We start from the raw sequence: 14,023 nt of genomic DNA, 5'->3' as shown, positions 1-14,023 counted from the left end.
GTTTGGTGTTGAGTGACCCCTTAAAAATTTACTAGAGCAATAAACAGTGATCCCAGCTGCCCTTTACCTTTAGAGGTTTAGTGCATTTGAAAGTCTTTGCAGAACCATTTTGTTACACTCATGAACTTCTGCTGTGCCTTCTCCCACCTTCTAGAGAGTTCCAGTGAATCTGAATGTGAGTCAGATGAGGACAGCACCTGTTCAAGCAGCTCGGATTCGGAGGTGTTTGATGTCATTGCAGAGATTAAACGCAAAAAGGCTCACCCTGACCGACTTCATGATGAACTTTGGTACAACGACCCGGGCCAGGTGCGGCTGTTTTTATGCTTTTGCTATGAAAGTTGCAAACCCTACATATCACATTTATGACTCAGGGCTAAGAAGATGCATGCTGGCTGGTACTGAAATGGAACTTTACTCCCAGGGCTGTGTGTCATTTTTCAGAGCTGTTTCCTTCCAGCCTCAGAGCTCAGCTGCAAAGTGTGAGCACAGAACAGCTGTTTCTTGAATCACATTGACAGCATTTGTGACCTTATTCAGAGCAGGGTAGCAATGCTGTTCATTAAACTTGGAGTAGGAGGAAGAAGAATGGCAGGAGGCGGGAAGGAGCTTCTGGGCCTTTTAAAGCAAAGCAGTTCACCGGGAAGGCGCTGCTCAGTAGTGAGCAGAGCCATCCTACACAGTAGCCTTTGTTTTAGTTAGTCATGGGTTTTTGTAAATTCTCTTCTTGGTTGAGCATGTGAACTAATGACAGAACAGCTGGAACATTTAAAACTTTTAAAAAAATTATTGTGGCTTTGAAGTAATATCTGATTAAAAACAATGTCTATAAATAAATATTTGTTGAGACAGGATCTCACTATGTAGCTCTGGCTGACCTCTTGAGTCTGGGTTACAGGTTTGTGCCATAGGGCTCAACTCTAAAAATGGTATCTTACAAATACACAGTCTATATGAAACGTGTCTTTTATGGATGTGAATTTGTTATGCAAAGTAAGACATGTTCTTACTTGCTCTGTATGATAATTTGGCAGTTACCGTTCACGATTAATTAGGATTTTCTTCTGATTCTTGTTAGATATCAGCTGTTTTAAGAGCTTTGAAAATTTTTTATTATTATCTTATTTTAAGTGTATGGGTGTTTTATGCTCATGGAGGCCAGAAAAAGGGCATTTGATTCTTTGCAACTGGAATTATATATAGTTGTGAGCCACCATGTGAGTGCTGGAAATTGGATCTGAGTGTTGTGGGAGAGGAGCCATTGTTCTTAACCATGGAGCCATCTCTTCATCCCCAGGTTTTGGGGTTTTTTTTTTTTTGAAGAGGATTAATATAATTGAAATGACTGAGAAAAATGTATTTTGTTATGCCTTGGAATTAAGTAGAAACATTTGCAAAATTTTCAGTGCGTTTTAAACCATATTTTTATGTCTAGTCCAGGTTGACCTTGAACTTTTGACTCTTTTTCTGCCTCAGCTTCTTGAGTGCTAACATTCCAAACAGAGCTTTCACACTTAACAGTTTCCTTTTTATTCAGGTGAAGGAGTCACATTTAGTGTGACAGAATTTACACAGATGTTTGTAATCCATTGTTGTTTTTCAAACTGTACCCCATCACTTCCGTCTTGTACAAGCCTTGCTGTGTGTGTTACTGTTCTGTTCAGCCTTGCTGGGGCTTCATTGTTTCACTGCACTGTGTATTATACCTAGTTCCCTGTCCTCGGATACATGAGCCTTGTGAGAGCAGAGCTGCTGGGGGAAGGCAAGAAGGTGGGCTGTTTGTCAGCTCCCCTGGAGCCATGACTGGCAGTAGGAGTGTGTTACAATTTTTGGTGGAAAGTTATTAAGCCTCTTATTTGCCAGCTGTTGCTTCAGATAATATCCTAACATTATTTTTTAGGTAGTAATGTTATTTTTCTGCAATCCCTCCTGGAGCTTTAGATTTCCCAAAGGGCTAAAAATAGTTTTAAGTTTTTCACTTTACTATTTCTTGCCAAAGTCTTAGTGAGATATTTTCGTCTATATTTTAATTGAATTATATATCCCTAGAACTTAGAAAATATATATCAATATAGTGTCATCCCTCAGTGTCTAAGGAGGGTGTTTGCAGGGTCTGCATTGAATATAGTGTATTTATATGTAAGTGACACATAACCTCTTTTCTGTTTATTTTTGTTTTTTCAAGACAGGGTTTCCTTGGCTGTCCTGGACTGTCTTGTAAAAGGCAAGGCTGGCCTCAAACTCCCAGAGATCCGCCTACCTCTGTCTCCCAAATGCTGGGATTAAAGGCGTGCGCCACCAACACCCAGGGCTGCACACCTCTTTTATGTTTTAAATCTCAAGGTCACTTTTAATACCTAATACAATATAATACTTTGTCAGTAGTTGTTAAGCTGCATTATTTAGGGAATGAAAAAACAAACTGTTCCTACTTAGTACGTTTATATTGGATAAACTCCTGGAATTGGCACTTCTGCACATAAATGTGTGCGTGGAGGTTAGTTAGAACACAAGCCCAGTTGTAGTCCTCAGGGACTGTCTGCTTTTTGTTGGAAGCAGACTTTCTTATTGACCTTTGCCTCTTAGGCCTAGCTACCTGGTCTGTGAGCTTCCAATGATCTGCCCATTTCTACCTCTTGTCTTGCCATTGCCTGAATTACAGGCATGTGTCACCTTGCTTGGCTGTGTATGTAGGTTCTGAACTCAGGTCTTTAACCTGCAAGGCAAATGCTTAACAACAGAGCCATCTCCTCAGCCTGGAAACTGGCTTTTAGGGCTCTGTAGATTGTGATTTTAGCTCATGTTTGGGCTTCGCACATCTATGATCCATTCTATTTAACTGGGCTTTGTGTCCCTGTGAATCACACAGGCGACCAGCCTCCTGCATGCTGGTATGTGTGGAATGCCCATCTTGTTTTTCTGTGCTGCTCGGCATAAGCCTGACCAGCCACAGCAAGCAGCTCCAGTGCTACATCCATTGAGGTGGAGCTCCTTCCTTCCCTCCTTGCTTTCGTTCTTTCAATCTAAGCATATTATTTATTTTCTTGTCTAGCATAAGTGTTACTTGAATTGAAGGACTCTGCGCTGTTTATGCTCTTTTGCTTGATACTTACTTTTTGCCTGAGGTACTCAACATTGTTCACTTACCGGGAATAGTGAAACAAGGTGGGCAGTGCATGAGGGTATTTTTTAAGCTGCCCAGCATTAAAAGTGTTTTGTTTTTTTTTGTTTGTTTGTTTGTTTTGTTTTGTTTTAATTCTTCTGGACATTCCCCATACCCCTTCTGCTTCATACATCAGGTTTTAAAACATTTAATCTGTAGGTCATCTTCAGAGCAGAAAACTCTTCATACCTTTCGGATATGAAGTGCATCTGTTTCTGTGTAAAGACATTTTTCCTGAAATAAGAGAAAGGAGAAAGTTCTGCCCAGATGTGGGAGGCAATGGGGGCAAACAGTATGCCGGCAGTGACATTTTCTGCGTGGCGTACACATGACCTGGGCTTGCAATGTCGTGGCACAGTTTAGACAGTTTGCAGCTTTGGGTTTAATGTTCAAAGCATGACAGCCTCTCCAGAGCTTCAGTACTCATGATGTCAAAGCTCATAGTTTGAGGCATCATTGTGCCATGTGTGTATTTTCCCCAACAACACTGAACTGCATTCTGTTTCTGACAGATGAATGATGGACCACTTTGCAAATGTAGTGCAAAAGCAAGACGCACAGGCATTCGGCACAGCATTTATCCCGGAGAAGAGGTAACTGGCTTGGGTTATGATTTATGGAAGCACGAAAGAGTCAGAAGTACACAGATGCCATTCTTATTCTTTTCCATTAAATGAAATAATACCATCAAAATAATCTTTTCATGTTCCCTGTTACTGACTCTGTTACTGAGAGTTATAGAGGGAAAATATTTGGGCTTTGAGTAGACTACAGGATGTTGTTAAAGAAACTAAAAGGAGGTTTGGAAGGCTCATATATGTTATATGTGTTATTATTAAGTGTTCTCAAACTGTGTACACTGCAGCATTAGTTTCCTGTTTTCGTTGTAAGTGGTTATGAGTTGCCCCAGGGAAATGCTCTCATTCAAGCTGGGAGGCTCCTATTCTTTTTCCTCGGGGACCTACTCTGTTTTTACCCACAGGTGCTCTATCTTCTCCATAGTACGTGTTAGAATCTTTGTTTTTACCAACTGTGAGTCCCCATGGCCTGTATACCCCAGCCTTGGCTTCTCAGGGACCCTCTAACTGACTGAAGAGGTAGAACACCTTTGCACTATAGCCATTTTTAACTGCTCTCTTTCGATTAGTTTCCTGTGATTTTTTTTTTCCTTACTGTCTTTCAGTTTTGCAAGCTATTTTCTTTAATCCCATGATTACCATCTTATGATACCACACGTTATACTTACACACAGAGTATGTAAGTTCTTAATTTCTGTTTAAAACTTGTTTGGGGCTCTAATAAAGCTATGAGACTGCATGATCATTTAATGACTTAGTTATCTTTGAAAGTCAGCGAGTGTAGTAGGGACTTTGGACAAGGTTTCATCTGTGGGCATCTGTTCCCGTGCCTCAGGTAGGGTGCTCTGACCCATTGCTGGGGGTCAGTGTCTGGGAAGAAGAGTTCAGACAAGAATAGGGGTAGTTCAGCTTCTCTGTGGGCCTGTTAAAGCCAGCTTGGCCAATTTCCCTTTCGTGTGCCTGGAGTAGTCTTCAGACCTTAATGTCCCCCGTCTGCAGAACAGTCTTTCTCAGGAAGCATGTGGCCCTGGGAGAGGGTGCTTTGCAGCTCAGAATGACCTCACAGGAGCCACTCCCTGGACCAGCAGCTGCAGCCTACTCTCCCTATAGCTGGGCAGTAGGCTTTTTCTGGCTGGGAGTCTGAGTGGGCAGTGTTTCAGCTGTATGGCTGTGGGCCATCTTCTACTTATTTGCTCTTGTACATGTAGAAGGGGCCTAGGTAGTCAGCTTGCTACTGAGGGTAGGTTGTTCTCAAGTGGTGGTGCCAGTGGTAGCTAGCCATTTGAATAGATGTTCACTGGTGTGAGGCTGGCTTAGCTGGCTTAGCTTTGTTAAGTGGGGCCTGTGCTGTTGGGTTCATGTGAAGCTGCTGTCTTTTGTTACTGTGGTCACTTCACTCATGTGCCCACCTTGTCAATGCTGGGGTGATGTGGGCGCAGGCATGATTGCCCTAGCCATTTTGTCTGGTGCTCTAGTACTTCTTCCATAGCTGCTCTCTGATGGTCACTGTACTGAAGAAGGAGTCATTCTACTCCCTCCCACTAGCCCAGTTTCAAATCTCCCATGAACTTTTCTGTCTTCATCTTTTGGTCTTTTTCCTTGTAGGCACTTCTCTTTCCATTCAGAGTACCTGATCAGAGACACTGCTGTCACTGTGGACTAGAGAGTTTGCCCTCTGTTGGTGTCTTTCAAAGTCATCCTAGAGCCAGATGGCTTTTGTTTGCACCCAAATTCCACCTTACCTTTTGTATAAACCAGGCCTGAGCTTTTCCCTCCACCTTCATCATAATCTCCTTAGTTACCAGCCTCGTCATCAGCTGAGGAGGGAGGGATGCTGATGCCACAGTGATGGAGCCAGTAGGGATCTGGGCTATCTGCCAGGCAGTGCGGCTGTCCCTCATTCCTGTTGTACGTTCGATTCTGAATGTGCCACCTTCCTATCAGATGAATTGCTACTTGTGCCTCTCAGTCTAATTGCTTGTTGGGATTGACAGCATCTAGCTTATGATGTGCAGGTCTGGACACAACGATTTGCTTTCCTCAAGACAGGCCTTTCATACTAATAGGTAAACTAAGCTCCTAACCCCTGCAAGCCACCTCCCCCACAGGCATGTACTTCTTTACTGCAGATGACCTGGCCTAGGTCCAGGGACCAGCACTGATTCTCCAGTGTGGGCTGCCATGCATTCCTCTCGGCACCTTTTCCCAACCTTGCCATAAGAGCTGCTGAATTGTTGGGTCACAGTGGCAGGGGTACTTGCCCTTTGCCTAGATTTGCTAAAGGATCTTGTCCATAGCCGTTTGTGCCACTGTGTAATGGCCAACAAGAACACTCTTGTTGGCCGGGTTTTGCTGTCCAAGGAGCCTCCAGACGCTGTGCTTCTTTCCTCACTGTAGGAAGGTGACAGTAGTAAAGCGTGTCTTTACTCTGGAGTCGGTGTCTTGGTGGGCCTCAGAGAACTGGACTTGCGTACAGTGTTGGCTATGGTAGGTCCTTGAACTGTTGTGGGTGTTTTCTCTGATCCTCTGTAGTATACGTATCCTTACTGAGGTTTCTAGCTTGAATAACACAGTGCCACAGAGATGATGGAGCAGTTTGATCTCTGGACCTCTATAAATATTGTAATGGAGACGTAATGCAGTGAGAAATTCCAGTCCCACCAGCGGCCAGGGAGAAAGTGCTGAGATCTGAAGGTCCTCCAGGTGATTCATGGTAGACTAAGGATTGAAAAGCACGGTAGGGAATGTGGGTATTTATCACCTACCATCTACCATCTCCTTCTAAAATCCATAACCCTCATACTCTATTTTTTTTTTGGTTTTCTGAGGCAGGGTTTCTGTATATAGCTCTTGCTGTCCTGGAAATCTCTCTGTAGACCAGGTTGGCCTCAAACTCACAGAGAGATCTGCCTGCCTGTGCCGCCCGAGTGCTGAGATTGTAGCCACGTGCTGCCACCACCCAGTGATCCTTTTTCTTATAGAGACCATTAGCTCTATAATCCTAAGTAGTACCAGCTCTTTCAGTGGTGCAGCCCCCAGTTTTCAAAGTCTGAAAATGGTAGTTCTTTGGCCACCTGATTCCAGGAGTCATTGGTACTGCACCTACTCCCAATGTTGGGGCTCGTTGCTAGTTGGGTAGTGTTTCAGCTCTGAAATGCTATCCTTTTTCCTGTTTCTATACCTTACTTGATCCTAATACTCTCTGCTACACACTTGGTTCTCTGGAAGCAGAACTAAGGTGTCTCAGATGCAAGGCTGGTGTGATACAATTCATGTCTAGATTTCCAAGAGACTCACTCCTTTAGTGCAAAGGAAGCTTTCTTAAGCCTCTGCACAATCATTTCAAAGAACTTAAACCTTCTTAGTGAAGGAACACCTGCTTACCACCTTAGGCTGAATTCAGGCACAAGAAAGCAGGGCAGATGTCCCAGCTTCCAAGATCAGTTTCATGTAGGGACCCTTCTGGTCAGTCAGTCATTTGTTCCATGGCTGTGTCTGACCCACTTTGGCCATGTGTTTTATGGTGTCCTGGGAGGATAAACTGCCTGAGCACTAGGCAGTGCCTAAGACTTGTTTATAATGTGTGTTGAAGTGAAGGCGAAACGACATACCCCTAGGGACGCTGTTAGTGGCCACTATGCAAGAGTCTTGAACAGGGTAGTTGGAGAGGAAAGTGGGATTCTTAGAAGCAACTGAGTTATCACACTGATTTCTGTGGGAGAATCAGGGGAGTGAATAGTGACTGGCTCTCCTTGGGGAATTTGGAGTGTGCTGCAGTTGGTTTGGTAGCTTTGTTGTGCTTTTTTGACTAGTTTCTGCTTTCTACATGTACTTTCTGTCTTTGCTATGGAAATTGCTACCAGGCACAATATGGGAAAATGATTCTTAAGACCACTATGGGCCCCTCTCCGGGGGTGATTCACTGGAGGATGGTCTGGATACTATTGTCAGGTGGGAAGTATGCCCCTGTTTTGCAGAGTGACTGCCAAATAGTATGTCTGGTTCCTCCTGTGTAGGAGTATGGAAGGTCTTGGCATCACGATGCCAGTGAACAAAAAGGCTAAGGAAAAGTTTGTCTACAGAGAAACTTTGTTGTTGTCAGTGGGGGAATCTAGACAAGCATCTGCTGATGGACCCAGCAAAGCCACAGCATCACTAAACCGCATCCATACCCATTGCTGCTGAGAGTATGACTTTCATGGAGAGTGTCACTCTCTGTGATGCTTGCCAGGGGCTGTTGGCGCAGCACTCACCATGCCACAGCTATTGCAGCGAGCACAGGCATAATGTATGTATGTTCTTCCCGGAGAAGCTGCAGACTACATCCTTTAGGTACAAATATAACAAACAGTATGCTCAAGTCTCCTAGCTCCCCTCAGAGTTGCATCATTTTCTTGACTGATCAGGAGCCCTGTGATCTGTAGAGTGTTTCCTCTGAGTGAGGCGTTGTCACTCACTACTTAGGATATGGTCAAGGAATCAGCTGCCACAAACACAATTAGCTCAGATGAAAAAGCATTCACCCTAGACAGCACTGAGTCCACAAAGACATATGCCTCTGATGTTAGTGCACTTCTGTTTGTACCCAAAAGATGTAGTCTACAACTTAGAGGTCAAGAAATACCGTAGCTGGTAGCTGACTACAAAAGTATTAAGAATGTTATTGTAAAGCAGGGTTTGTTCTTCAGGGCATACATGCATTGCTCCCATACTGCTGCAGTAGCTGTTCGTGGCTTGCTGCATACTTGCTGTACCTTATCACCAGCCTCCTTACATTAAGCTCTTAGAGTAAGGAAGGAAGGGAGCCACTCAGACATCTTTGCAAGTGCTATCTCCATGGGACAAAAGCACACTGGGAGAGGCCTCATCAAGTCATCCTGGGATCAGATGGTTTACAGTTGGCTCTAAAGGGTACCCACCACTGGCTAAACATTCTGTGGATCTGATGGCATCGCTTCTAGAGTTAAGTAGGCTCCTCTGGTGTGATTGCCTTGGAAAGGGCAAAGAATCCAGCAAAGACTTCATAACAACAGTAGTCCGTCTACTATATATCACTATTTGAGGACTCGGCAGGCTCACCATCCTCATGAAGAGACCCAGAGCAACTGTTTGCAGAGTGCTTAGTAGCCTCTACTGGTTCTTGTGCCAAATTGCGCTCCCAAATAGGCTTCTGGATGGCCAGCCTCCTAAGTTCTTCCTGGATGCAGAGGTCTCTTACCTACTTGTACTGATTATACCAAATAGCAGTCCCGCTATGTGTCCTGGGAGTCTAGCCATGTTCCCCAAACACCCAACTGATGACGGTTACCCATTCACTGAGATCATATATTTGGTGGGGAACGTAAAGACTTCGAACATTTCTGGTCTTACTGAACTCTAGATAACAGGTCAGTCTGGTCCCACTTCACTAGTGCACATGGGAAAGCTTGGGCACCAGCCACATCTTTTTATTCATTAGCTAATAGAGAGTAAAGTGAATAGTGCTTTTCCTACTAGTCTGTGAAAGAGCACACACAAAAGCAGTAGCCAGATGTGAAGCTGACAGTATAGTCCATTTTAAAGAAAATTATTTTCTAATTATTTCTATTTAATTTGTAAAACATTTTCCTTTTATTCCCCCAGGCAATCAAGCCCTGTCGTCCTATGACCAACAACGCTGGACGACTTTTCCACTATCGGATTACCGTCTCCCCTCCTACCAACTTTTTAGTAAGTTACTAAGGAAATCACATTCTAGCCTAGGATGGCCTGGAACTTAGTTATGTAGCCCAAGCTGGCCTCTAACTTACATCATTTCTCCTGCCTCATCTTCACAGTGCTGGGATTATTGTTACAAGCCATCACACTAGCATCTGATTTGTTTCTTATATTGCTTTTATTTTTAAAATCATTATGTTGATAAAATTTGGCTTTATCATGCTGTTTATTTCAGCTTTCCTCCTTCACCATTTTATTGTGCCTTTTTTATTTGTGTTGGTACCATGCAATTACCAAATTTATAGTAGCCAGTGAATTATGAAGCTGTTTATTAGAGTGGTGGAGTGGGAAGAGTAAAGTTGGACATTTCCACATGTTTTCAAAGTCAGTGGACAGCTTATTGTCTTGTGGCCAAATCAGAAAATCCAATGTATAATGTGACAGTATGATATTGTGGTTATTATGCAGATGTTCTGTGCTCTAGGTGGTTGGCAAAGTTAATTTTCCAGTACACATCTGTGTATATACATCATCCACATAACTCCCTTGGGACATTAGTTCATATTTTGTAGACGAGGATAAGTAATTTGCTGAAGTACTAAGTCGCGTGGTGGTTTTTGGAAGCCAGGGAGTGTGCTCTAGTGTTTGTATCTCTGCTGTGCTATGCTGCATTGCTGCTTATCTTACTAAATTTATTAATTCTGGTTATATGCATTGAGAAGGCTTGATTTCAAAATTAGTCATAATTACATATTTTAACACCTTCATTTAGCTATACTTCTTGTGTCATCAGCTTTACTTATTTAAAGTGTGTATAATTCATGATGTGTATCATAATTACAGACTTGTAAAAACACCACAGTCTAACTTTAGAACATTTATCCTAAAAGAAACTTTATATCCCTTAGGTGGCATGTGTCTGTGGGCTTGTCTAGCCTAGACTTTTCATAAGGACCATATGGTAGCTGCCCTTCCTTCCTTCCTTCCTTCCTTCCTTCCTTCCTTCCTTCCTTCCTTCCTTCCTTCCTTCCTCTCTCTCCTTCCTTCCTCTCCTCTCCTTCCTTCCTTTCTTTTTCTTTCTTTCTAAAATAGATTTTCTCATGTTGTAGTATGCATCAGTATTTCACTCCCTTTCCTCTTCCTTTGTCCTTCTTTCTTCCTTTTATTCAACCCGGGTTCTCGTGTATACTAGTTGGGCACTCTGCAATCTGCAGAACTGTGCAATCTGCATCCTTTATAGTTTCTTTTTATAGCCAAATAGTATCCCCGTGTGTGTGTGTGTGTGTGTGTGTGTGTGTGTGTGTGTGTGTGTGTTGTGTGGCCAGAGCATGTTCCATTTATCTATTCATTTAGGTTGTTTCCATTGTTTGTTGTTGTGAATAATGCTGATAGGAGTATTTGTATGGGGCTGAGGAGGTGACCTAGCAGTTTGGGGCACTTGGTACTCTTCCAGAAGACCCATGATTGGTTTCTAGCATCCACAGGGCAGCTCACAACAATCTGTAATTCCAGCTCCAGGGGAAATCTGATTCCCTTTTCTAGCTTCTATGGCCACAAGCATGCACATGATGTACAGAGCTACATATAAGATAAAATTGGAAATGAGAGGGATTGGAGAAAAGGACAGGGAAGAGAGAAGTAATATAATAACATTTAATAAAGGCTATTTGTGTAAATATATTTGTATAAATGTATGTTTGGGTGTATACTTAGGACTGAGCCTGGTGATTTATATGGTAACTATGCTTAATACTGCAAGGAACAGCCTGGGTTACATAGTGGTTATACCATTCATTATTAATTCTTGTTTCATCAGAATCTTCTTATAATATTTAATTTAGTCTTACTGAATCACTCAAGTAGAAAGTGACAGTAATATTGACAAAAGAAGTAATGTGTATGTGGATACTCTTTAGTTCTTCCCAGTTCTTACCCATGTAATCTGTGAAATAATGATGCCTACCACCTAGCTAATAAGTATCTTTTAGCCTAGCAGTCTTCATACTTTGTTCCACATTTGCACATTTGGCATTTAATATCCAAAGCATTGGCTGTTAAGAATGACTCATAAAGAAGAGAGTCTCTCATGTTGAGATCAACGTTTATATCATGTAACTGCTGATTCTGTTTTCAGGTAATTGAAGCCTTGGCCATTCATTGCATGGGCCCTGCTGTACTGCAGTGTTTGCTGGGTTGTCTTCTCCCTGGGGGTGGTGGGGGATGTAGCTGTGGGGCTGAGCTTCTGGCACTTGGAGGCCCCAGCGGCGTTCCTCCCTAGGTTGCTTCTGGTCTTGACCACAGTAGTGTCTGTTCATCCAGAAATACAGCTCAGTAAAGCAGAACTGGTAGTGTTGTGGGATTAAAGAAAACAAACTTGTAGAAAACAAAGCTGTATACAGCCTTCAGTTTTCTTTATGGTGTACATAATAAGCATCATTGGTTATTTTTTGATCTGAAGTCAGAATCTCATCAAGCTAGAGAATTAATTTTTTAGCGTATATTTCCTAATATTTGGAAAAATGTTGAGTCTACAAAGTTGCTTTTGTTTCTGCCTTGAGTTACTTTGTGTCTGGGTGGGTTCCTGCACATGCAAATGGTATCGTTAACTTAAATCCTGTGTTTTTGTGTTTTACTTTTAGACTGACAGGCCAACAGTTATAGAATATGATGATCATGAGTATATCTTTGAAGGATTTTCTATGTTTGCACATGCCCCTCTTACCAATGTAAGTATGTGCCAATTGCCTCTTTTCTCCTTCTTTGTACCTCTGGCCTTCCCTGCCTTCTGTCTTTTCTTCCCCAAATCAAAAAAGATCCCTTAGGTGTCCTAACATTTACTCTGCATCCCCCTATGTGGGCTGTGGGGCAGCTGCAGCCGTTGTGTCAGGCGGGCCTGCGAGTCTTGTTAATGAGTCACAGGTTTGGGTAGCATTAAACGGTCTAAGTAAACGTGTGAGAGTAACATTTTGAGAGTGTGAAACATTGAAAAAGGAGGATAAACTGTGGATGTGGATGTGGATGATGTGAGGAACTATTTTTGGGTTGTTGTCCTTCAGAGGAAAGTTTTAAGGAGAAGGTAATACACATCCCTGAGCAAAGGAAAGAGAAACTATTCAGGACATTGAACCTGAAATAACCTCACCCAGTTTTTGCTTTTGAATCCTGGAGCTGTATCGTCTGACACAAGGTCTCATGATATTTATGTGGTTATGGTTACTAGGGGTGCTCTTCCGGGCATCAGTTCAAATGGATGCTCTGTATCAGCAAATCAGAATTGTCCTGCTTTGAAGCTGGCATCAAGTTGAACAGTGAGTTGCTGTAGTAGAGTTGGGAAGAGCATGGCAGTACTTTACCCAGGCTGAGTATCCCATGGAACCTAGTGAGTTAGAGTTTAGCTGTGTTGCTTGCCCACAGTCAGAAAGTCACCTCACTGTGTTTATTTGGAACATGAACTTTTCCATTGGAGGCTGATACTCAAATTTTGATCCTACCTTGCTTCTTCTATCTGTCATCCCTGTTTACCTTTGATCCCAGTGTTTAGGGATGCAGAGGCAGGTGGATTGCTATGAATTCGAGGCCAGCCTGGTCTACCAATTGAGTCCAGGACAGCCAAGGCTACTTGGTTTTGAGAAACCCTGTCTCAAAAAAGAAAAAAAAAGAAAAAAGAAAAGCAGATGTGATTCTAGGTAGCAATACTAACTTAAAACATTGCCTCCCCTCCCCTTCCCTCTACTCCCCTTTCCCTCCCCTCCCCTCCCCTCCCTTCTTCTTTCCCTCCCCTCCCCTCCCCTCCTTTTCCCTTTCCCCTTCCCCTTCCCCTCCCTTTCACTTCCCTTCACCTTCCCTTCCCTTCTCCTTCTCTTTATTTCCTTCCTTCCCTCCCCTCCCCTTCCCCTCCCTTTCACTTCCCTTCACCTTCCCTTTTCCTTCTCTTCTCCTTTACTTTCCTTCCTTTCTTCCTTTCTTCCTTCCTTCCTTCCTTCCTTCCTTCCTTCCTTCCTTCCTTCCTTCCTTCCTTCCTTCCATCTCAAGTCTTCTCTGAGAGCAGCAAGTGCTGCTAGCTACTGAGCCATCCTTCTGAGCCAAGCCCCTGACTTATGTTTAAAAATAGAATTTTTTATTTTGTTTTTGTATTTTGTGAGACAGGATTTTACTGTGGTCCAGATTTCTAGAATAGGTTTAGTTTTACAGCAAGAGAGAGTGCACAAGATAATTTTTTTCTTTAAAGATAATTTTTAAAAAAGTTTCCCGCACAGGGCTTGATGCTGAGGCAATTATACTAACTTAGTCACTTTTTATTGTGTTATATAAGAGATGAGACAAAAACTAAAACAAAATTCCAGACCTCAGCATATATTCATATAAATAGTGAATTTCTTAAATTGAAACAATAATCACGAAGACATTAGTTTATAATCATGAGCCCTATCAGTTTTTTTGAGTCATGTTAGTAATAGAAATCAAATTTTGAATTTAGTATTATAAAGTTCATAGAAGCTAGAGCTGTCATAGATCCTTGAATTTGAAGTAGATGCTCATACAAAAAGGTTTTTAAACTGCATTACTGATCTGATGCGTATCTTAG

General features: G+C 42.6%; 1 protein-coding gene across 3 annotated transcripts in view; it reads left to right on the top strand.

The window, feature by feature from the left end:
• Drosha (drosha ribonuclease III) overlaps positions 1-14,023 on the top strand; it is a 106,141-nt gene that overhangs the window by 19,123 nt on the left and 72,995 nt on the right. For all 3 annotated transcript variants that reach the window (XM_021633730.2, XM_021633726.2, XM_021633729.2), the window contains exons 9-12: positions 155-309; positions 3,676-3,756; positions 9,364-9,450; positions 12,078-12,164. In XM_021633730.2, the coding sequence (XP_021489405.1) occupies positions 155-309; positions 3,676-3,756; positions 9,364-9,450; positions 12,078-12,164 (410 nt within the window). The remainder of the gene's footprint in view (positions 1-154; positions 310-3,675; positions 3,757-9,363; positions 9,451-12,077; positions 12,165-14,023) is intronic.

The sequence above is a fragment of the Meriones unguiculatus genome, chromosome 3 (genome assembly GCF_030254825.1).
Source record: "Meriones unguiculatus strain TT.TT164.6M chromosome 3, Bangor_MerUng_6.1, whole genome shotgun sequence".
NCBI classification, from domain to species: domain Eukaryota; kingdom Metazoa; phylum Chordata; class Mammalia; order Rodentia; family Muridae; genus Meriones; species Meriones unguiculatus.
The sequence above is the reverse complement of the archived record's forward strand: the minus strand, read 5'-3'. Positions and strand labels throughout refer to the sequence as shown.